General features: G+C 45.8%; 1 protein-coding gene across 4 annotated transcripts in view; it reads left to right on the top strand.

Moving 5' to 3' along the window:
• Positions 1-22,400, top strand: part of DLEC1 (DLEC1 cilia and flagella associated protein) — a 139,819-nt gene that overhangs the window by 93,038 nt on the left and 24,381 nt on the right. For all 4 annotated transcript variants that reach the window (XM_075587938.1, XM_075587939.1, XM_075587937.1 and 1 more), the window contains 4 exons: positions 8,655-8,806; positions 12,567-12,682; positions 20,719-20,789; positions 20,894-21,117. In XM_075587938.1, the coding sequence (XP_075444053.1) occupies positions 8,655-8,806; positions 12,567-12,682; positions 20,719-20,789; positions 20,894-21,117 (563 nt within the window). The remainder of the gene's footprint in view (positions 1-8,654; positions 8,807-12,566; positions 12,683-20,718; positions 20,790-20,893; positions 21,118-22,400) is intronic.

The raw sequence follows: 22,400 nt of genomic DNA, 5'->3' as shown, positions 1-22,400 counted from the left end.
TCAGCAACTGGCTTCGCAAAGGGTCAGACGTGTGATGAATCCGTCTGATCCTCCAACCGAACTCCTTTGTACGCAGACCGCCAGGGCGGTCTCCCTCTGGAATAGTCTCTGCGGACCCCAACGTGGGTCCGAACCGCTTTACAGGAACCGCAGCGTCCGCTAAGTCCCTAACTAACACTTTGCTCTAACGTGACAGGAACCCTAACCTAGGGCCTGTCCCTGTAGTACAGCAACCTAAAGTGGCTTTGGGGAAAACTCCTAGGGGCCTAACAGGGGTTAATAACCTGCCCCACTCCCTTAGCTCTTCCCAGCCTGACTATGCTTAATAACACTTAACGAGTCCCAGTGCCTACAGCAGCAAGCGGTAGCTCACTGGATGCTGCAGCCAACGTGCTGCGCAACAAGGTGCCTGCCTGTCAGACCTCACAGCACTAACAGCCGTGACTCTGACAAGGCAGCACTCTATACTAAGTGTCCCTATCTTGGGCCTCCCTAAGCACTTACCCACTAAACTAGTGGGGAGTTGGGGCCTACCTGGGGTGTGGATACCTATATGGGTGCAGGAGCTGCACTCGCTCCCCGCACCCTTCCTTCCCTCACAGCTCCCTGACTCCAACTCACTAAACTGATAACTATCAGCGCATGTAGCAACACCCTGCAACTTAACACTAAGTCCGCTGCTGCCTTTCTTCCCTTCTGTTCCCCAGCTCCCACTAATGCAAGTGACAGGGTCCCTAACCTGAGGGCTGTCCCTGGCAACACTCACTTTACTGGGGAGCTGAGCTATCTCGGGCCCTGGGGATACTGGCCTAGTACAGGGAGTCCCTGACTCCTGTACCCTACCTCCTTCCCTGGGCTGCTCCGGTCTCTGACTGCCCAACGTGCTGCAACTGACAAAAACCCTGTCTGCACACAACATTGTTGCAACTCTGCAGCATGAGAATCTGCCAGCTCTATTGGCTTCAATGCTGCCTGTGACCAGGGTGAAAGTGCAGTCCCCAGAGGCTGCTGGGAATTGTAGTCCTTGGCACAGCTCTTTCCTATGGGGACCGCGTGCACGATCTTTACTGCGCATGTGCGACGCTGTAATGGCCGCCGCTACGCTTAACTGCGCCTGCGCAACCTCCCAGAGCTCCGGCACACTGGCGATGGCCACCGCTACCCTGGCCAACCTCTGCGCATTGTGCGAACCTCACGCCACAACCAAGATGGCGGTGCCCGCCGGGAGAAGTCGCCGTCCCCTTCCCCCACTGCCACAGGGGTAAGGCAGGGGGCAAAGGAAGATCAGGGGAACCGGGGGTGATCCCCTTACACTCTCCCCCTGGTGAAAATACCAACGTCCCCGCTTGGAGAACAGCATCACATTACAGAAAGTTACACAATAAAAATGCATTGCATAAACTGTACAACTTAACATGTTGACTTTAACATCACTGATACATGGCATATCACACACAGTAATACCCGAGGCCAGCTGAATTTTAGCTGTTTGCTGAGACCAATGGTGGGGTGCCCCTAACTGATCATGTGGGGGTACCTCACTTTTGTGTCCATGAGCCTCCCCATGGTAAATCTTTCGGAGAGCACCCTCTGGGATAACAGTCACTGGTTCAGTACTACTTCCTCGCCCTGGTGGAAGGAATAGCACAGTGTCTTTCAAACCGGTCTTTACCCGGTCATCCACGGCCTGGAAGCAGCAGGCCAGGCGGCCAGGCGGCCAGGACCTTTCCCGCGGTCCACTACTTGGCGAATGGGCCGCTTCTTCTTGGGTGCAAAGGAGGCAACTTCTACTAGATCCTTTGCCCTACAGTCCTTGTCCCTACCTACTTGCGAGGCTTCCACTGAGAAGCGGGAATGGAACATTGTCCCTTTACTTAAAGTCTCTTCTTCACCTGGCAGTGGGTAAGGGGTAGATACCTTACCACTGCGGTGACTCCCGGTGGCCAACAGGTCCTCGGGGACGCTGTCAGTTCCCACCTCAACTGTCGTGGGGCCTGCCCACAACACTTCTGAGACAGTCCACTCACTGTCTTGCAACTCGGGAGCGTTGGATCCCAGACCTGGGACCATATGGGTTGGAACGCACGGGTTCTCACTCAGATCAGGAGCTGTTACTCTGGCCCTCTTTACGGCCACCTCCATCAGAGCCTGTGGGGAGCAAGGGGCTTCCTTACCACTCAGCTGGCTTGCAATGGGTTTCTCTTCATCAGGAATCGTCTCTGGATGTCCTTCCCGTACACGGAGAGTCGCCATGGCTGGGAGCCTCTTCTGCCGCTCCGGCCGCACCACTGCTTGCTGCTGGGGAATATCAATGCGCAGCGGTTCCACAGCAGGGTCCACCGCTGATGCTTCAGTCTCATATGTGTGGTCCGCCGACAGGCGCATCACCACAGCTGGTTGGCCATTGTCTTTCTTCTTCACCTGAACGATATGCGGGGAGTACTGGTCCACTCGTACTGCGGGACAGCTATCCCCTAAGGGGGACACCTCCGCCAGGACGCGATGCCGAGTGGAGCCATTCGCCCTGGTGACCAGACTTAAGGAGCTACCGTGCTCCGCGGTCACCTGGAGGCTCACACCCGACACCCCTAGGGTAGTCGACTCCCCCTTGTCGTCGCTAATAGGTACTGATCCCACGCCTGGGACCGATGGTACCTCTGTAGGCCGGACTGGTCGTTGTAGGGCACACGGGCTCACAGCATCTGGATGCACTGTAATTGAGGTAGGTGATTCTTTGGCTCCAACTTCACTGGTGTGGTCCGCCGGCTGGCGCATCACACGAGTGGCTGGCTGCTGAAATCACTGCTGGGGTGGTTCGCCGGTAGGCACATCGCCACCGATGGTTCGTTCTTTTCCGTAGCTGGCTGGGCCTCAGTTCTTCCCGCTTGGTTGCAACGGGGAACTAGGGCAGCCTTGTCTGTCAGCTCCTCCACCGCCGTGGTTGAGGTAGAGCAGTTAACAACATCTTCATCTCTGGGTTCTGCCATCTGAGATTCCTGCTTGGGATCTGGGACTGTAGACTGCAGCAGCACAGGCTTTAGAAACTGTGCCCCGCAGCCGGCACACTTGGGGCCCCAGGTCTGTTTGCCACCTGGAAAGTCACACTGATTACAAACACATCGTATACACCCCTCGTCCTCCACCACGGGCACCCGATATTCTATTGGTAGCCTAAAATGGTTAAAGTCCATACCACCAGATAGACTCAAGTCCTTTTGTAGGCACGGGCACACCAGAAAGGATATTTTCCCTCCTTTAGACCGCCATGCTCCATATAAATGAGGGTGTATTTCTCTGCACTCTGTACTGTTTTTAATGGGAACAGCAGTTGCTGATGGCTGTTCACTTTGCTTGCTCCCCCTGGTGGAATGTAAAGGAGGGGCTCGCTCTATCACTGAGTCACTCACATTGCGGGGGCGGAGCTCTGGTTTTCCCACCAGTCCCGGACGGATTTCTGCAACACAATTTGGTGCTGGCTTGCAGTCAGCAGCACATGTGCTCTCCTGCTTTGGCGGGAGACGCCATTTTAGGTGTGACTCCCTTGATGAGGGAGCCTCCATTTTGATCACAGGTCGGGTAATCTCACTAAGGCTCTCTGAGTATGCAAGAGGGTAGCCTTCTGGTGGGGCCTCTGGGAAATGCAAGGTCAGAGGGACATTTTCCCGGCATATTTCCTGATCCGTTACTAGCCATAGTCTACAACACTGGTCAGTGGGGTCGTACCGGTGCTCTATCCTCTTCCACCCTTGGTCTATGCCCACGAGTCTCCCTAGGGCCTCACAAATTTCCCTCAACTTCACGGCACTACTGGGAACATCCCCTACTACTAGCACATGTCGCGGGGATACTTCTGTCCTCTTGGTTCGTTCGTGGGCCTCGTGGCTTGCAGGCCCAAACATGGTGAAAAAATCTAAATTGGCCAATTTGGAAAAAATGAAAACAGGGCACCCCAGGTCTATCTCAGCAGCGCCTCCAAATGTAACGGGTATTCCTCCCCCCCAATCGCAGATCTGGTGTGGGGTGCAAGGAACATACGGTGTTACCATAGGTGTGGTGCATTACCTGTTGGCTCGCAGGAGGGCTCAGCTTCCGCCACGGGGAACCTGGGGCAATTATACTAGGGGTAACCACTTACTCAATTCAGCGCCTCCACCTGCGATGGCTCCCACCAGAGGGGGAGTGGTTCCTCGCAGGACAATCACAACAATCAATACTCATACACAGATATATAATAACTAATACTATTTACTTAGGTTAGAACAGAATATAACACATCATGACAGGTATCACATAACCGGTGTCCCTCTCTAGAGGAGACACCTACGGCGTCGCGCAGGACGCTTCCCCAACACCAGGTGATCCCAACCAGTGTCCCGAGAATCCCACCCAATGTCCCGCACTCTTGGAGAGAACGTGGGTGACTGCGCAGTCACAGTTACACTAAGGGGCCCGTTGGTGCACTTATGACTGTATGGTACCTGCCGAGCACTCCGGTACTCGGATCAGCAACTGGCTTCGCAAAGGGTCAGACGTGTGATGAATCCGTCTGATCCTCCAACCGAACTCCTTTGTACGCAGACCGCCAGGGCGGTCTCCCTCTGGAATAGTCTCTGCGGACCCCAACGTGGGTCCGAACCGCTTTACAGGAACCGCAGCGTCCGCTAAGTCCCTAACTAACACTTTGCTCTAACGTGACAGGAACCCTAACCTAGGGCCTGTCCCTGTAGTACAGCAACCTAAAGTGGCTTTGGGGAAAACTCCTAGGGGCCTAACAGGGGTTAATAACCTGCCCCACTCCCTTAGCTCTTCCCAGCCTGACTATGCTTAATAACACTTAACGAGTCCCAGTGCCTACAGCAGCAAGCGGTAGCTCACTGGATGCTGCAGCCAACGTGCTGCGCAACAAGGTGCCTGCCTGTCAGACCTCACAGCACTAACAGCCGTGACTCTGACAAGGCAGCACTCTATACTAAGTGTCCCTATCTTGGGCCTCCCTAAGCACTTACCCACTAAACTAGTGGGGAGTTGGGGCCTACCTGGGGTGTGGATACCTATATGGGTGCAGGAGCTGCACTCGCTCCCCGCACCCTTCCTTCCCTCACAGCTCCCTGACTCCAACTCACTTAACTGATAACTATCAGCGCATGTAGCAACACCCTGCAACTTAACACTAAGTCCGCTGCTGCCTTTCTTCCCTTCTGTTCCCCAGCTCCCACTAATGCAAGTGACAGGGTCACTAACCTGAGGGCTGTCCCTGGCAACACTCACTTTACTGGGGAGCTGAGCTATCTCGGGCCCTGGGGATACTGGCCTAGTACAGGGAGTCCCTGACTCCTGTACCCTACCTCCTTCCCTGGGCTGCTCCGGTCTCTGACTGCCCGACGTGCTGCAACTGACAAAAACCCTGTCTGCACACAACATTGTTGCAACTCTGCAGCATGAGAATCTGCCAGCTCTATTGGCTTCAATGCTGCCTGTGACCAGGGTGAAAGTGCAGTCCCCAGAGGCTGCTGGGAATTGTAGTCCTTGGCACAGCTCTTTCCTATGGGGACCGCGTGCACGATCTTTACTGCGCATGTGCGACGCTGTAATGGCCGCCGCTACGCTTAACTGCGCCTGCGCAACCTCCCAGAGCTCCGGCACACTGGCGATGGCCACCGCTACCCAGGCCAACCTCTGCGCATTGCGCGAACCTCACGCCACAACCAAGATGGCGGTGCCCGCCGGGAGAAGTCGCCGTCCCCTTCCCCCACTGCCACAGGGGTAAGGCAGGGGGCAAAGGAAGATCAGGGGAACCGGGGGTGACCCCCTTACATACAGTAAATAACAAATGACACATAATGGGAATAAGTGCTTCAGACATACAGTATAAGTAATATTTAGGAAAAGGAGTCCCTGCCCCGAAGAGCTTACAATCTAATTGGTTGGTAGGAAGAACGTACAGAGACAGTAGGAGGGTGTTTTGATAAGTGCATCTGCGTGCGGCCAAGATTAATGTATGGGGTGTAAAGTATCAGCCATGGAGCTACTCGTATGCTTCGTTAAGCAGGTGTGTTTTAAGGCGGGTCTTAAAGGTGGATAAAGAGGTATAACATTCCTAATGTTTAATCAAAAAGTTCCCTGTGCTGGTATACTCCTACTATGATTAAGGGCATTCAATGTGCATCTGTGTTACTATGGCACATATAAAGTCTTCTTATATTGCAATTGTAGATTGGCATTGTTCCTAGTGCACACCTGTGTGTCTTAATTCTCAGGGGCTGATGGTCCGTGCAGAGCTGGTATGGTGAGCAATAAGTTGAGGGCGCCAGGAACTTTTCTTTTAGTTTATTTAAAGGAACGCACATACAGTATACTTCTTCAGCGGTGCTCAGGCAGCATCCCCACTTTGCATTATGGCACAGAAACACTCCCTTACTTGAATAATGGCTTTTCCCACCTCACTGGAATCCCTAGGCAGGGTGCCCTCTGGCATGAGAGATTACACCCTATTACCTCCGACAGAACCAAGGAGACTCTTTCCCCCTAGTAATTCTAAGGTAATACTCCAAGGCCCCTGCTTAAGGAACCACCTTTAAGGAGTGCCTGTAAATTCCCTCTTGTGAGTGATACATGCTCAGAGCCATATACTGCAGAGGGGTCCTATCTTTTAGGAGTGGCATTTACCTGGCTGGAAAATAACGAAGTGATTCTAACACTAACACATGTAGTTACAGACTAATAGGACTTACATTATCTTACTGATGAAATCTCCCTCACTCTCGATCCACTAAGATCTGATCTGGAATCTCCCATCCCCAGGGTTGGGGTTTCTTACAATGCATCTGATCTCAAACGCGCTATTAGAGAGGGTTGGGGTTCCTTACAATGCATCTGATTTCAGACACGCTATTAGAGAGGGTTGGGGTTCCTTACAATGCATCTGATTTCAGACGCGCTATTAGAGAGGGTTGGGATTCCTTACAATGCATCTGATCTCAGAAACAATATTAGAGAGGGTTGGGGTTCCTTCCAATGCATCTGATTTCAGACACGCTATTAGAGAGGGTTGAGGTTCCTTACAATGCATCTGATCTCAGACGCGCTATTAGAGGGAGTTGGGGTTCCTTACAATGTATCTGATCTCAGATGCGCTATTAGAGAGGGATGGGGTTCCTTACAATGCATCTGATCTCAGATGCGCTATTAGAGAGGGTTGGGGTTTCTTACAGTGCATCTGATCTCAGATGCGCTATTAGAGAGGGTTGGGGTTCCTTACAATGCATCTGATCTCAGATGTGCTATTAGAGAGGGTTGGGGTTCATTACAATGCACCTGATCTCAGACGCGCTATTAGAGAGGGTTGGGGTTCCTTACAATGCATCTGATCTCAGATGTGCTATTAGAGAGGGTTGGGGTTCCTTACAATGCATCTGATCTCAGACGCGCTATTAGAGAGGGTTGGGGTTCCTTACAATGTATCTGATCTCAGATGTGCTATTAGAGAGGGTTGGGGTTCATTACAATGCACCTGATCTCAGACGCGCTATTAGAGAGGGTCGGGGTTCCGCAGAGTTTCACAATATAGTTCCTTAACTAATAAAATGTTGAACACCTGTGCACACTAAATGCCCTTGATTATAGTATGATTACATCAAAAAACGGACCTTTTTTGAGTATGATTAAACCCTAGGAATGTTATTTGGGGAATGTGAGAGGTGGATAAAGCCCCCGCATTATCCGCATGGAACACCAGGCACTGAACACTGCTATTATTTGTATCCATATTGCCTGGTTCTCATATACATAACGGTTTCAGAGAGTCGCTGTTCAGTTTATTGTATTTTTTTTCACCTACGTAGTTTTTTCACCAAGTATGTTCTTTTATTCTATTTTAACTATAATAAAAGTTAAGTTTTATGTGTCAATATAATTATACGGTGGATCTATGTGCAGGACTTTACCGACCGCTCAATTTCTTTACTGACTTGATTCTCCACCTTTGAATGTTGATGTTAGCGGTAGGTAATGTCGGGATGATCCTGATCAAACACAGAACAACATACAGTACTGTAGCATTCTAATGAAAGGATTAACAAACACAAATAGTACCAGATAGAAACACTGCAAATGACAAGCTACAAAGCAATAATAAACATAGTCTAAATTCTGAACACATGGAGATACAGTTATTTGCCCAGCGTCACAAGGAGCTGGGATATAAACCGGAATCAAGAAAACAGTAAAATAGATCCCCTTCCCGCGTGTGAGGGAGAATGAAGCAATCTTTCTTCATCTACCAGGCGGAATTCTGCGATTCGCAGAACTCCAGTTTATAACTCCGGAAGCCATTGTTATTGGTTGTGGAGAGACTGATAACACACACTGGGGAAGTCTAAAAACGAAACAAAATCAGGAAGTTGTAATGATAGAAAACGTTTTTTAAAAAAAAACAACAAAAAAACACACATTTACTCGAAAATCAACAAAAAAACACACATTTACTCGAAAAGAAGGTATAATATCCAACCATTTTCGACATTATCCTTTACGGGCTTTGAAGTGAATAGGGACATAAGGTGTCCTCCAGCACGGGAGGTGTCTTTCAGGTATTCCTCCTCCCACATACCAATGGCTCAAAAACGAATGACTTTAATTTTCTGTATACTTTATAGATTTTAGAACGTCAGTATTGTCGGATGGAAAGGGTGCAGCATTCATCCCGCAGCCCAGAGCCGGGACACTGGGAGCTTTCCAACAGATATCCATCGAGGTGTCTGCGTATAACAACATGTGGGGGGAGCACTCGGACGAGCTTGTTTGTAAGGTACGTGTGCAGCCAGTTTCTAGTGTACATATCCAAACGCACATAACGGATTACAATGCGCATATACCAAAGTACTTTTTACACACATCTCTCCGTCATTTCTTCCCATGTACCTTCCAAATACAGGGCAGAGACGATCAACTAGTAAATACAGATCCTGGGAACGTAGCGACTTAGAAATGTGTGAAAAATGCATAGGGCTTGCCTGGGGGTCAATAACGAAAGCGATTTGACAGTACTCTGCATTTCAATAAGAAGCATATTAAACTTTTACATACAAGGTGCATAGAAGCATATTTTAGATATGTATTCCTGTATATTGGTACGGATTTATAGATTCCTTTATGAATGTATATATTTGTTTGATGTCACAGTCACGTATACCCAGAGTAGTGTATGTCATTGGTTTCATTGAGATTTTTTGGGTTGAAGTTTACTTGTTAATGATCTCTTCACTGGATTTGGCTCATATTTACTAAGCGGTGCTATGCTATAAGACACGTTCCCGAGCTATGAAGACACCTTACAGCTCATTTAAGTGAAGTTAAGTGAATGGGGCAAATGGTGACAGTAGTATAGCACAACATAGTAAACATGGGCCTTAAAAGCTGGCTTTTTTTCTTTACTTCGTGGTTGGAAATGTGCTTGACTTGTACAGTATTCAATTTGGACATTTATACAAAGGGGCCTTTGCACTATGCGCCGATAAGCCACTTACTGAGGCCTTTTCGCAAAAAGGCCTACTGCGATTCAGTCGCCGATAAGCGGCTAACCGTTAAGGTAATAAATGGGTTATGGAACAACATCAGCTTTGTAGGGGGCAGAGGGGGTGAGTGAAGGGGGTCGTTGGCCCTTCACTCACCCCTTCTGCCCCCAATAAACTTTACAATATGTACTAACCACCAATACACAACACACCCACCCTCGGTGCCTCCACATAAAAACATTTTTAATTTTTTATACACCGGATTGATACCAGAGGCCGGTTGGATGTCCCCACTGGCCTGTGGTAGAATCCTGTTGCAAAAAAAAATGTGGCATCATCCCTTAAAGTGATGTCACATCCTTTTGAACTAATGTAACCTATCACTAGGGTAATGAAGCTGCTTTAATGTCATTTGTATTAATAGTGTGCGGGAGCAGGGGGTCTCCTGAGCTTAAGCGCTTTGGTTTCTGCCTCAGGAACCCCCTGCTTCCCGAGTTACAGGCCCTGGTATGGGGCATCGGGTGCCGGTATGGCCGCCATTTTTAACTCATCCGCGTCACGTGAGCGGAGGATTTAAATAATGAAGGAGATCCGGCACCCCATACCAGGACCTGCAACCCTGAAAGCAGGGGGTCCCCGAGGCTGAAATCAATGCGGTTCATCTCAGGAGATCCCCTGCTCCCGCACACTGTTAATACAAATTACATTAAAGCAGCTTCATTACCATAGCGGATAGCCGCTACGGCAACAAATTTGTTCAATTTTTTATTTGGGTTTTAATACTAGTGTATTGTAACAGGGGATCTCCGGAGCAGAAGCGCATTGATTATGGTTATGTGGTGCCGGTATCTCCTATGCATTTAAATGTGACCGTGGGACTAAAATGCATAGGAGATACCAGCACCCCATAACGGGGCCTGTATCTCGGGAAGCAGGGGGTCCCCGGATCTCACATCAACGAGGTTCTGCTCCGAAGACCCCCTGCTACAATACACTAGTATTACATTTTATATGAAAAACTTTTGATCTCTGGTGAGATGTGCGCAGGGAGAGGCGTCTCTCTCTCTCTGCAGCAGAAAGAAATCGCCGGGTGAGCGCTTTTCAGAGGGGTGAGCATCACGTCGCCGGCTACTCGCCAGTTTTGGAAATTTTGCTATCACAGGTATTCGGGGCTTAGTGCATAGGCCCCAAAGAGTGCTAGTAAATCAGCCCACAACTATGCTCTTACTAATTTAGCAAAAAGAAAAAAACACACTGTAAAAATCATTCAATTTCTAGAGAAACACAATGCAAATGGGACCACTGATTTTAGTTAATATTTTATTTACTACGGGATGAATATTAAATGATCCATGAAGTAGTGTATGATTATTAATCCTGGAAAAATTGCAGATTTTAGTATCTTTAAACAGACAAATCTTCATAGATGTAGTTTTACTGTAACATTTAAGTCCTCATAACTCTGCTCTACAGTATCTCTGTAAAAGAGGCATCCAGAAAGAGAGGTTGTCATGTATGACAACTATATCTATCAAGAGCTCTCATGTTAATTTCTTCGGCTGCGTCCATAGTTTAGCAGTCAGCGCTCCTCCGCGCTCACGCTGAGGCTCGTCTGCGCAATCAGGAGCGATTGCATGAACTAGCAGATGAGCCAGCGTGCGCAATCAGGAGGCGGCGGGGCACTGCCGTCACTGGGCCAATAGCCCGCAAAGCGGCGACGTCAACGTCACGGCGCCATGACGTTGACGCTGCTTCGCTCTGATTGGAGGTTTTCTGCCGACAGCGCGCTGAGAAACAGGTTCTGCTGTCGACTGAGAATCGCTGCGCCTCCGCACGCCTGCGGACGCTCGCGGGAGCCCCTTCTCAAGACATCCTCATTGAGGATGACGGGGCTCATCGCGGAGCGTCCGCACGGCTCAGCGCTGACTGTCCTTCTATGGTTGCAGCCTTAAAGGTAGAACAATCTGCAACAACATGCAGTACTTGTAAGTGTTACATGCAACCATAACACTGATAGTCTTTAACGGTTCATGAAATGTCTGTAAAAATAACGTACCGTATAACCTCTGTTCATATAACCGAACCTTGTATTGTCATCATAACTCTGTGCCCATGCTTGAAAACGAGAGGAAACTCTCAATGAATTATTTTCTGGTTAAAACATTTTATAAATAAAATAAAAAGTAAATATAGCTTTGGGAAGATAACAATCAGAGGGGTGTGCACATGCCTACCTCACTTGTGTATGTCCCATGGCCATTCAGTAAGCATTTATTTATTTATTTATAAAATATTTTACCAGGAAGTAATACATTGAGAGTTACCGCTTGTTTTCACGTATGTCCTGGGCACAGAGTTATGATGACAGATACATGGTTACAAATACATGGGTACATTAGGTGAACAGGGTTAAACATTAAATATTTATTTATTTATAAAATATTTTACCAGGAAGTAATACATTGAGAGTTACCTCTCGTTTTCAAGTATGTCCTGGGCACAGAGTTAAGACAAATAATACATGGTTACAAATACAGTTACATAAATGAACAGGGTATACATTATATTCGAGACATTGCATGAAGACAGTATGGCTCCACGACGTCAATTGGCGCACATTGCCATGACAACGTGATGTCACAGCGTCAAGTTGCCAAGGCTTTATGGCGTTGAGTTGTCAGGTGATGTCATGTTGTCATGGCAACAGAACTCTGCGTGGGTCCATGATGTCATGGCAACTGGCATCACGTGACGCCACATAGTGTCCTGTGGTCATGGCAATGCGGCGCCATTTGACATCGCGCAGCCATGTTGATGGGATGTGCAGTGGGAGAAGATGCGGCCTGGAGATTTTCCAGGTAAACTCGTAGCCGGAGATACGCGGCCGAAATTCGTGGTCTCCAGGTCAAACCTGGAGTGGTGGCAACCCTGATTATAAGTGAAAATCATATATATATATATATATATATATATATATATATATATATATATATATATATATATATTTTTTTAATAGGGGAGAAATAACTTTGTTTCATTTCCTTGCAATGTTAGGTTGGCTATCTAAAACCTAAGATAATTCCCATGAAAATGACTGTGCGAGGATGTCCCATTTACTTCCAGTTGACAGGACCAAGGCCCGAGCGACAGACAGAAGGACCTGTGATACGGTATACTACATTCAGAAACGCTCGAAGATGCAATGCACATTTTATATAACTTTTTATTTGTAAATGTATACATTTAGCTAATACAGGCTAATAATAAAGGTCAAGGGCTTTCACCTACTGTAACACAAAGTATAATATAAAATCCAAGCAGACAATACCAATGTATTGTATTGTATTGTATGTCTTTATTTATATAGCGCCAAAAGTGTGCTCAGCGCTTCACAAAGAATACAGTACAGGGAATTTAAAAAATACAATAAGTGCAGCAAAAATCAGACAATGGGAAAGGAAATCCCTGCCCCGAAGAGCTTACAATCTAAGAGGTTTGAGGGGAAACTTACAGAGACAGCAGGTGAGGGAATAAGTGCTGTAGATGGGTGTGCTTGGTCACAATTGGTGCTTGATTTGTGGGGCAAGTTTTAAGGTTAGCCAGTGTTAAATGAAAAGGTTAACACCATTTACAGCGGAAGATGTGGCAGGGAGGCATGAATGAGATCAGGTGTACTGTATATGTCTGGCTTAGGGGAGATCCCCAGCAGCAGGAAGGAATAGATAGAGGGTGTGAATATAGGATTTGTGTGGGTGTTTTTTATTGAGGGGTAAAGAAGATGGAGATATATGAATAGAGTTGGAGACATGGGGCTGGTAGAAAGAAATGTGTATTTTGAAAAGAAGCGAGGTCAGAGCAAATATAAATAGTACTGTATAAAGCAAGGGAAGGGGGGAAGAAAGGAAAAAGCTCCCGCATCAGCTAGAAGTAATGGAAAAGCAATTTGGATGTAATCAGAGATCCCATCCGGTGCAAAAAGGGATAAAGGGGTCATAAGCAAAAAACAAACAGAAAGATTCCCTCGTGAATGCACTCAGATAGACCTAATGAAATTGATGAAATATAATTAAAATCAATTTAATGAATAATAAAAATATGTTTATACAGAGGGGCGTGGTAACAAGGTCCAAGACCACCCCCTAATGACATACCAGAAGAAACTTCCACATCAAGTCAGTAGGGAAGAAGACCTAAGAATACACTATACATGGCCAAATGGTATACAGGCCATTGTATGTGAGGATTAATTCCAACAGAAAAAAGTACCTGCATATAGTGAAGCAGTACTATTAACTAAAAAGCCGGCAGTATAATGAAATAATATCTACCGGTACTAAGTCTAGAGGAATATAATCAAAATAGCACAAAATAGTTACAAAGGAATGGCCAATATGAAGTACAAAGCTAGTGTCACATAGTGGTGTAAATGTATGATGGCGTGTAGTCACAGCACAAGCACACATTGGTAAATGATGCTTACCTATAAAACACATGATCAGCATAATCAATATATATGAGGGCAATATAGTGAAGAAATAGGACCATGGACAATTTATAGCAAATGGTTGTCATGGCAAACATGAGGGTGATTTAACCCCTGCATTGCCGCTAGTTAACATGTCACACGGCCAGATAGTGTCAGTATATATTATGAAATGATTGACCAGGCAGAGAGGCAGCATACTCAGGCCTCGTTCAGGGTGCAGGCTTCGGAGAGAGGGCGTGCTGACGTGCTGACGTGCTTGCGGCCGTGGGATACAATGTATTTAAAGTGAACTGTGGTTGTCAGGGTAGCAGCTGCCCTGTCTCCGAAGTACAGAGTTGACGCTGGCTACAGTTTCAATAAACAAAAAATTCGTTTTTTGAAGCTGCAGCAGCGTCACTGGGACCTCGGCAGCCAATGAAATCATTCTTGAGAATGATTTCAAGACTGCAACTTGGATCCCTAACCTGCCGTCTGTAGCCCCGCCCCCTCCCCGCCTCCTCAACTCCTGAAACAGTCTGCTGGGGATGAACACACATCGCCCAGCAGACTGCCGCCCTCCCTCCAACTCCTGCCTCTGGCACCCTGAACGAGGCCTTAGTGGTAGCTGCAGTACAAAACTACATTGATGTAGCAAGGTGGTAAAGTAAAGATACACGCGCCAGCTACATTGTTGCTGGATCTCCTGCTCCTGTTTCTTCCATGGGCAGTAACTATCAGCTCTAACTAATTGAAACTAAGCTAAGTACATTGTTTCTCAGCTCTCCCTTCATGCAATACAGTGTTATGATGCGCTTTAAGAGGGTTATTCAGGAGCACTGACTCCGTGTTACAATGGTAACTGATATCCATTAAGATCACTGCTGTTTGTGCTTTTCTAATACTCACCACGAATGCTATTATATTGCAATACTCACACATTACCAGCATGTGTTCTTACACTTACTAAGTGTTTGATTTTATTCTGAGGACTATAGTATGATACTTATTACTTTTTGTATTTACTTGTTATGATCTGTGATGACCCTACCATATTATCTAATACACGTTTACTTTTCATATATTCGTGAATGCTTATGATGTTTATGGTTTACGAGGCTATAACTGGATACGGTCATTGAACCGTGCCTCTGGGCTTTACATATGCATATTTTATGCTAGCCCTATTTAGGGTCCTATTTCTTCACTATATTGCCCTCATATATATTGATTATGCTGATCATGTGTTTATAGGTAAGCATCATTTACCAATGTGTGCTTGTGCTGTGACTACACGCCATCATACATTTACACCACTATGTGACACTAGCTTTGTACTTTATATTGGCCATTCCTTGGTAACTATTTTGTGCTATTTTGATTATATTCCTCTAGACTTAGTACCGGTAGATATTATTTCATTATACTGCCGGCTTTTTAGTTAATAGTACTGCTTCACTATATGCAGGTACTTTTTTCTGTTGGAATTAATCCTTACATACTATAGCCTGTATACCATTTGGCCATGTATAGTGTATTCTTAGGTCTTCTTCCCTACTGACTTGATGTGGAAGTTTCTTCTGGTATGTCATTAGGGGGTGGGTCTTGGACCTTCTTACCACGCCCCTCTGTATAAACATATTTTTATTATTCATTAAATTGATTTTAATTATATTTCATCAATTTCATTAGGTCTATCTGAGTGCATTCACGAGGGAATCTTTCTGTTTGTTTTTTGCAAATATAAATAGTAGCAGCATCATGGCAGCAGTAGTTTAGTGCTGAGATGTGTGGTCTGGGATAGAAAATGTCCACCTTTCCAGCGTAGTTCACATCCAGGATTGAGGGCCTGAAGGTGTTCTGTAGTCCCCTTGTTTCCCTCCTGTTGAACTCCCTGTTGAACTCGACCATGCCACTTAAAACTGGGCCACTTTGAATCTTGGCCTGCTTTTTACAGCTAGGGCTGCTCTGGTTGCTCTTATAAAGGCCTAATAAGTCACCTGACAGAATTTATTTCAGCCCAACCACCACATTTAGCACATGTGAGGCATATTAACACAGATGTTTTTTTCAACAGGGTCTTGTCATGCCTAAGTGTTAGTGTAAGTTAATTTAATTAAGACTAGACTAAAGACTACAACTAAAAATACACATAGCACAGGATTGCTTGCAGACAGACAATTCAGGTATGTTTTTTTTACCTGTGAAGAGAAGAGGTATAATGTAAGGTATATACTGTACATAGTAGACTAAAACCAATTCAACATATACTTACTTCCAAAAGTTAATTTGGGGTGGAATTGATAACAAAATAAAAATAAATGAGAAGAATCAATAAACCTAAATAAAAATATATCACAAAGAGTCGTCAACTTGACTCATGTTATTGAGACTGGAAAGAACATCAATCATCTCTAGTGAGAGTAATAGTGCACACAACTTGTTTTAGTAAAAAAAAAAAGGGGGTCTTATATTAAAGCAACATTTGAGGAATATTCTTACAGGATGTAAAAAGACCACCATAGCTTCCATTTTTTTATTTTTTGAAGTGAAACTTCTTTAGTGGCACCTATTCTGATGGGGTAAAATGGAGAGTTGGGGGCGAAATGTGAAACGGAAGTGACGTCATGGCTTCCCCCCCACTCCCCCCACACGTCTGGTGTCACATGCGGCGATAGCCGCCGGCGCCGCTCCAAACGGGCGCTGCTCCTCCCACACGGGCGATTACATATGCGGCGGCGGCGATAGCTCATAACGGCTGCCCCCACACGTCCGCTGCCATGCCGCGTATGCACACTACTAATGGCGACGCTTACGGACTTCTGCACATGCGCAGAAGCGGCTGGCAGCGGAGCTTTTGGTGAGAGGAGCAGGACGTTCGGGCGGCTCAGTACCGGCCTCTTCACCCCTCCCTGGCTCCTCTGGTCCCCGGCTCCTCCCCTTCCCAGTCCAGACAAAGCCGGAGAGCCCAGAAGAGATTAAGAAACGGAGAGGTGGGGGGAAGAAACGGAGAGGTGGGGGGAAGAAACGGAGAGGTGGGGGGAAGAAACGGAGAGGTGGGGGGAAGAAACGGAGAGGTGGGGGGAAGAAACGGAGAAGTGGGGGGAAGAAACGGAGAGGTGGGGGGAAGAAACGGAGAGGTGGGGGGAAGAAACGGAGAGGTGGGGGGAAGAAACGGAGAGGTGGGGGAAGAAACGGAGAGGTGGGGGGAAGGAGCTGAGAGACGGCAGGGGGCAGACTAGGGGTGCTGCTTAGTGTAATACAGGAGGAGGGGGGGAGACTGGATGTGCTGGAGTCCTCGATAGGAAGAGTGTGAGAGCAACAGGTTAGTGAGCACACAGCCAGCGGGGAGGCTGTCACCGTGTGACTCACAGAGAGGTAACCAGGAGAGGGACTGAGGCTCACACAGAGAGGTAACCAGGCACACACAGGAGAGGAGACAGGCTGCCGGTTATAACAGTCACACGCACACTCACAGTCACACACACACTCACATGCACACTCAGTCACACTCAGTCACTCACACTCACATGCACACTCAGTCACACTCACAGGCACACTCACAGCCACACTCACAGTAACAGGCACACTCACAGTCACAGGCACACTCACAGTAACAGGCACACTCACTCACAGTCACATGCACACTCACTCACAGTCACACACTCACTCACAGTCACACGCACACTCAGTCACACGCACACTCTCAGTCACATGCACACTCTCAGTCACACGCACACTCTCAGTCACATGCACACTCAGTCACACGCACACTCTCAGTCACACGCACACTCTCAGTCACACGCACACTCTCAGTCACACGCACACTTTCACTGTCACACACACACTGTCACACGCACACTCAGTCACACGAGGAATTCACACTTAGTGCAAATAGCTAATACAGGGGATGTGTGCCGAGCACGCGCATTCTAAGTCAAATTTATTTGCGTTTTGTCATTGAGATTGTATTTTGATTTTTAATTAAAACATCACCAACACAAATACAATTTCTGTGACAAAAGTCAAAGAAGTTTCACTTACTATGCGCGTGCACAGCACACACAGCTTTTTTTTTTAGTTGTTGCTTAAAAAGGTTATTTTACTGTACTTTCCATTGACATAACGTACCAGATTTGATCTATAATTTGTTGTGCTGAAGGGGGTTTGTCTCTAATTTTCAATCGTTTTCTATTACCCATTTATGGCTAATAGGATGTGTGACAATTGCTGTATATTTGGATAAAGGAGAGCACCGACACTTACTGTAGGTGGATGCTCATTTTCAAAATTATTCGTATCTTCTACCGGTCTCAAACGTTGCCACCCACTAGATCTGCACTTGTAGTTTTAAAATGTGAGTAGCCGTATTGGTTCTAGAGAAATACAGATTAGTTGCAAGTTGCGATACCTTTTAGTGGCCCTACATTAGAGTTCTTCATACAGATGCAACAAAACGTACTGTCCCCAGCACTGCAGACGAAAAAGCAAATGTCTGCCACGATTGTAATGCGGGCAGTCCATGCTTCTGAGTGGGACTCCCGGCAATGTTAATCCATTGGTGCCGCGACCACGAATGACCGTGGCACTGAAGACGTTACGTCTTACTACATCTATATATGAAATTATAGTGTACAAAGCTCCAGTACACTTGAAGAATAAACCTACAATGTTTCGGAAGCTCTGTACACTATAATAAGAACTCTAATGGTGATCCATTAAAAAGGTATAGTTTGTGATAAGTCATAGAGCTATCGTCAATCATTTTCTCAACAGTTGTTTGTTTTCCAAGCTGTTCAAACCCAGGAGTGGTTGGCAGTCTAGTCTACATTATGTTATTAAAGACTGAGCAATTCCTTCAAATAAAATATTTTTACACCGTTAAATTATTCTCCAAGCACAACCTCCTTTCATTAAAAAAAAAAAATGAATGAAGAGGGAATCGTTACTGATATTTGTATTTTCAAGTTGACTTTATTGATTTATTGCAATTCATGAAGGTCAATTTATTCTATCCGTGAAATCCTGTTTCTTGGGCCAAGGTGTCTCAAGAATGGAAAACCACACGAGGAAACCAAAAACAGGGTTCCAGAGGGTTCCAGAGCAGGCGCAACCGTTTCACGGGATAATGTGGAGCAGCAGAGATGCCGTCCCCAAAATAGGTTTAGCGAAAACCACAAGAAATGTAATGTGCCCTTAAACATGTTTAGTAGTCCTCCTTAGAAATAGTTTAATACACATTTGATATTTAACTACATCATGAGAAAATAGGAAAGCCACTGGTAATACTAAATGGCTAACAAATGAAAGCAGATATGTAGGCGTCATATATAAAATAAAAAAAGGGAAGGATTCCCTATACTTGGTGCTAAAAGACAAAAGCGACAAAAATTATGATCTTGTCAAAAGAATTCAAATAGTCTTCCGTATACAATTATTGCCTTCTCATGTATTTCTTGTACGCTGTTTTTTGTACCCCTCGATCCCTCTCCCTGCTCTCATCCCCTATGTTTGCTTTTTGTACCCTCCCCCTCATTACTCAAAACTCAAAATGTAAGGTAAAAAAAAAAGTATAGAAGTAGTCACAAATGATAATGCAAGTACTGCTATTGTCTATATTTACAGTAAATGTGTCACTATTTTAAATGATCAAAAAATATTTCCACTGAAGGGCACTGTTTCCATTGACCGGTTGGGCGCTGTTTCCATTGACCGGTGGGGCACTGTTTCCATTGACCGGTGGGGCACTGTTTCCATTGACCGGTGGGGCACTGTTTCCATTGACCGGTCGGGCACTGTTTCCATTGACCGGTCGGGCACTGTTTCCATTGACCGGTCGGGCACTGTTTCCATTGACCGGTCGGGCACTGTTTCCATTGACCGGTCGGGCACTGTTTCCATTGACCGGTCGGGCACTGTTTCCATTGACCGGTCGGGCACTGTTTCCATTCACCGGTCGGGCACTGTTTCCATTCACCGGTCGGGCACTGTTTCCATTGACCGGTCGGGCACTGTTTCCATTGACCGGTCGGGCACTGTTTCCATTGACCGGTCGGGCACTGTTTCCATTGACCGGTCGGGCACTGTTTCCATTGACCGGTCGGGCACTGTTTCCATTGACCGGTCGGGCACTGTTTCCATTGACCGGTCGGCACTGTTTCCATTGACCGGTCGGGCACTGTTTCCATTGACCGGTTGGGCACTGTTTCCATTGACCGGTCGGGCACTGTTTCCATTGACAGGTTGGGCACTGTTTCGATTGAACGTTTACCATAAACCAGTCGTTTTCATCCTGTATTCTGTGCAACCCTGGAGATTACACTGGGTTTTATGAGAAAAAATTGGGGATGGCAGATATTTTACTCTTTAATTATTTTATTTTCCCCATTTTCTTTCAATTATATAATTTAAAAATGTTATGCCATAATGTTACACGTGAAATGATTGTAATTTATTTAAAACATAAAAGCCCTACCACAGCAACAGTATTTTTACATATACTTTATGAAATACGTGGGCTAGTGCTCTGTGAAGTTATATACTTTTTGAGGGGTTCCTTAGAGTCATAACTCATTTTCTAAAGGTTCTGAAAAGGCTGAAAACCACTGCTCTAAACCATTTATGAGTAGAAATAGAACCTTATTGGTGTTGTTAAAAATACATTTAGACATTTAGGATCATTCAGTTGTTTTATTCATGCACAAGCACACCTGTATGTAGCTGAAAGTATTTTCTTCTCCCAAGGTTTGGTACTCACATATCTGGTGGAGACACCATTTCCCGTTGCTTACGGATCAATAACACAAGTCCTTGTGGTAAGTCCTCATTCGTCTATTAATGATGGTTTAGTCTGCTTTTTGCAAAGGTTAATAGTAGACTTCATTTACTCAGCTTTGTTATCTGTTTTTTTTTTTTTTAGATATTCGGATAGATTGGGAGATGTATAATAGGGAAAAATATGATTCAAAGCTCCTGGACCTCATGGTGTTTTATGGAGATCCGTTTCCATTAAAAGACATAGATGGGAATGAGATTGTTGGCTCTGAATCAGATATTCCTGAAAGTGAGGATTCATCAGTGAATTGGGATAACATCCCCAGTACACCAGGGACCATGTCATCAGCATCCCCCGGTATCAACTATGTAAGTTTTGTGGGAGAGGGACCCCGGAAAAGAAACATACATGAGCACAAACATTGGTCAAAGTGCCACAAATTGGCACCATACACAGTCTTTCTAAATGCACGTATACAACAGTAAACAAAGAAGCCCCAATGCATATCCAATACGGCAGATTATTTTATTCATTTATATGATATTCTTCTCATAAGTCTTGGTCATTAAGTTAAATCTTTTTGCCATAACATGTTAAGCCTGCAACCATGTGATGGTCCTATCAGCAGGTCCTACACTATTTATTGTATACTGTGTCCTTTGTATTTTTTCCACTGCATAGAGAAAAGCAGAAACAAAGCAATGATACAGTATAGTCAATAGCATGGGATGTGTGACATGTATGCAGTGCCTAAGTGGTTACAATTTAAGAGTACTACATGTGGTACAGTATGTGTGAGCTACAGTGCAGTTAAAACTGGTTAAAAAAAACAGAAGTGCCCTAAGAAATAGTGAAAAAAATCTCAAAATAAATGTGGTCAACAGTATCAGAAGCAGCAGAGCAATCAGGTAGGATAAGGAGGGAAAAAGGACTTAGGGATTTTGCTTTGTGGAGACCATTGGCTGCTTCAGTGACAAATGCGTGAGCTGTATGAAAGCCAGGTTGCATCTAGGAGGGCATCGGAATTAAAAAAGTTTATATGCAGGAGACGATTTTAGCAGTTTAGAGGCAAAAGGTCGGAGAGAGACAGGACGATAGTTAGTAAGGCTGTTTTTGAGAATCCAATAACTAAGCTTAAAGGATGAGTGGAAATGCCCAAAATGTAGGGAGGAGTTGTAGTTATGAGTGAGAGTGTGCGGACTAGGATGGGAGGGAATAGGATTGAAAGGGCAAGTGGTAGAGGGGAAAGAGGAGAGCAGCTGAGAAACTTCCAACTCTATGATGGGAGAGGAAGAGTCAACGGTTGAAGAAGGAGGTTTGGGTAAGAGTAGAGGAGAAAGAGGCAGAATATCACTGTGGATGGAATCTACCTTGCCTTAAAGTGGTCAGCAAAGGCTTGAGGAGAAGTGAAATAAGGAAGGGAAATAGGCGATGGTCAAAGAAGGTAGTCAAACACGGGGAAAAGACGGCGTGCATTGAATTTGTGAGTGTTAATAAGTGGGGATAAGTAGTGTTTGACTCCTTTTCGTGTTTTACTCTCTCCAATGCCATTTACAGTGTAGTAAATCTGCATTGAATCAGAAGGCTATTTAATGAATTGATTAATTGGTAGACTCATAGTAGAGTGAAAGATGCAATAATTCAAGGAAAG

This window comes from Ascaphus truei, chromosome 2, assembly GCF_040206685.1.
Source record: "Ascaphus truei isolate aAscTru1 chromosome 2, aAscTru1.hap1, whole genome shotgun sequence".
NCBI classification, from domain to species: domain Eukaryota; kingdom Metazoa; phylum Chordata; class Amphibia; order Anura; family Ascaphidae; genus Ascaphus; species Ascaphus truei.
This window is presented reverse-complemented; position numbering and strand designations above follow the sequence as displayed.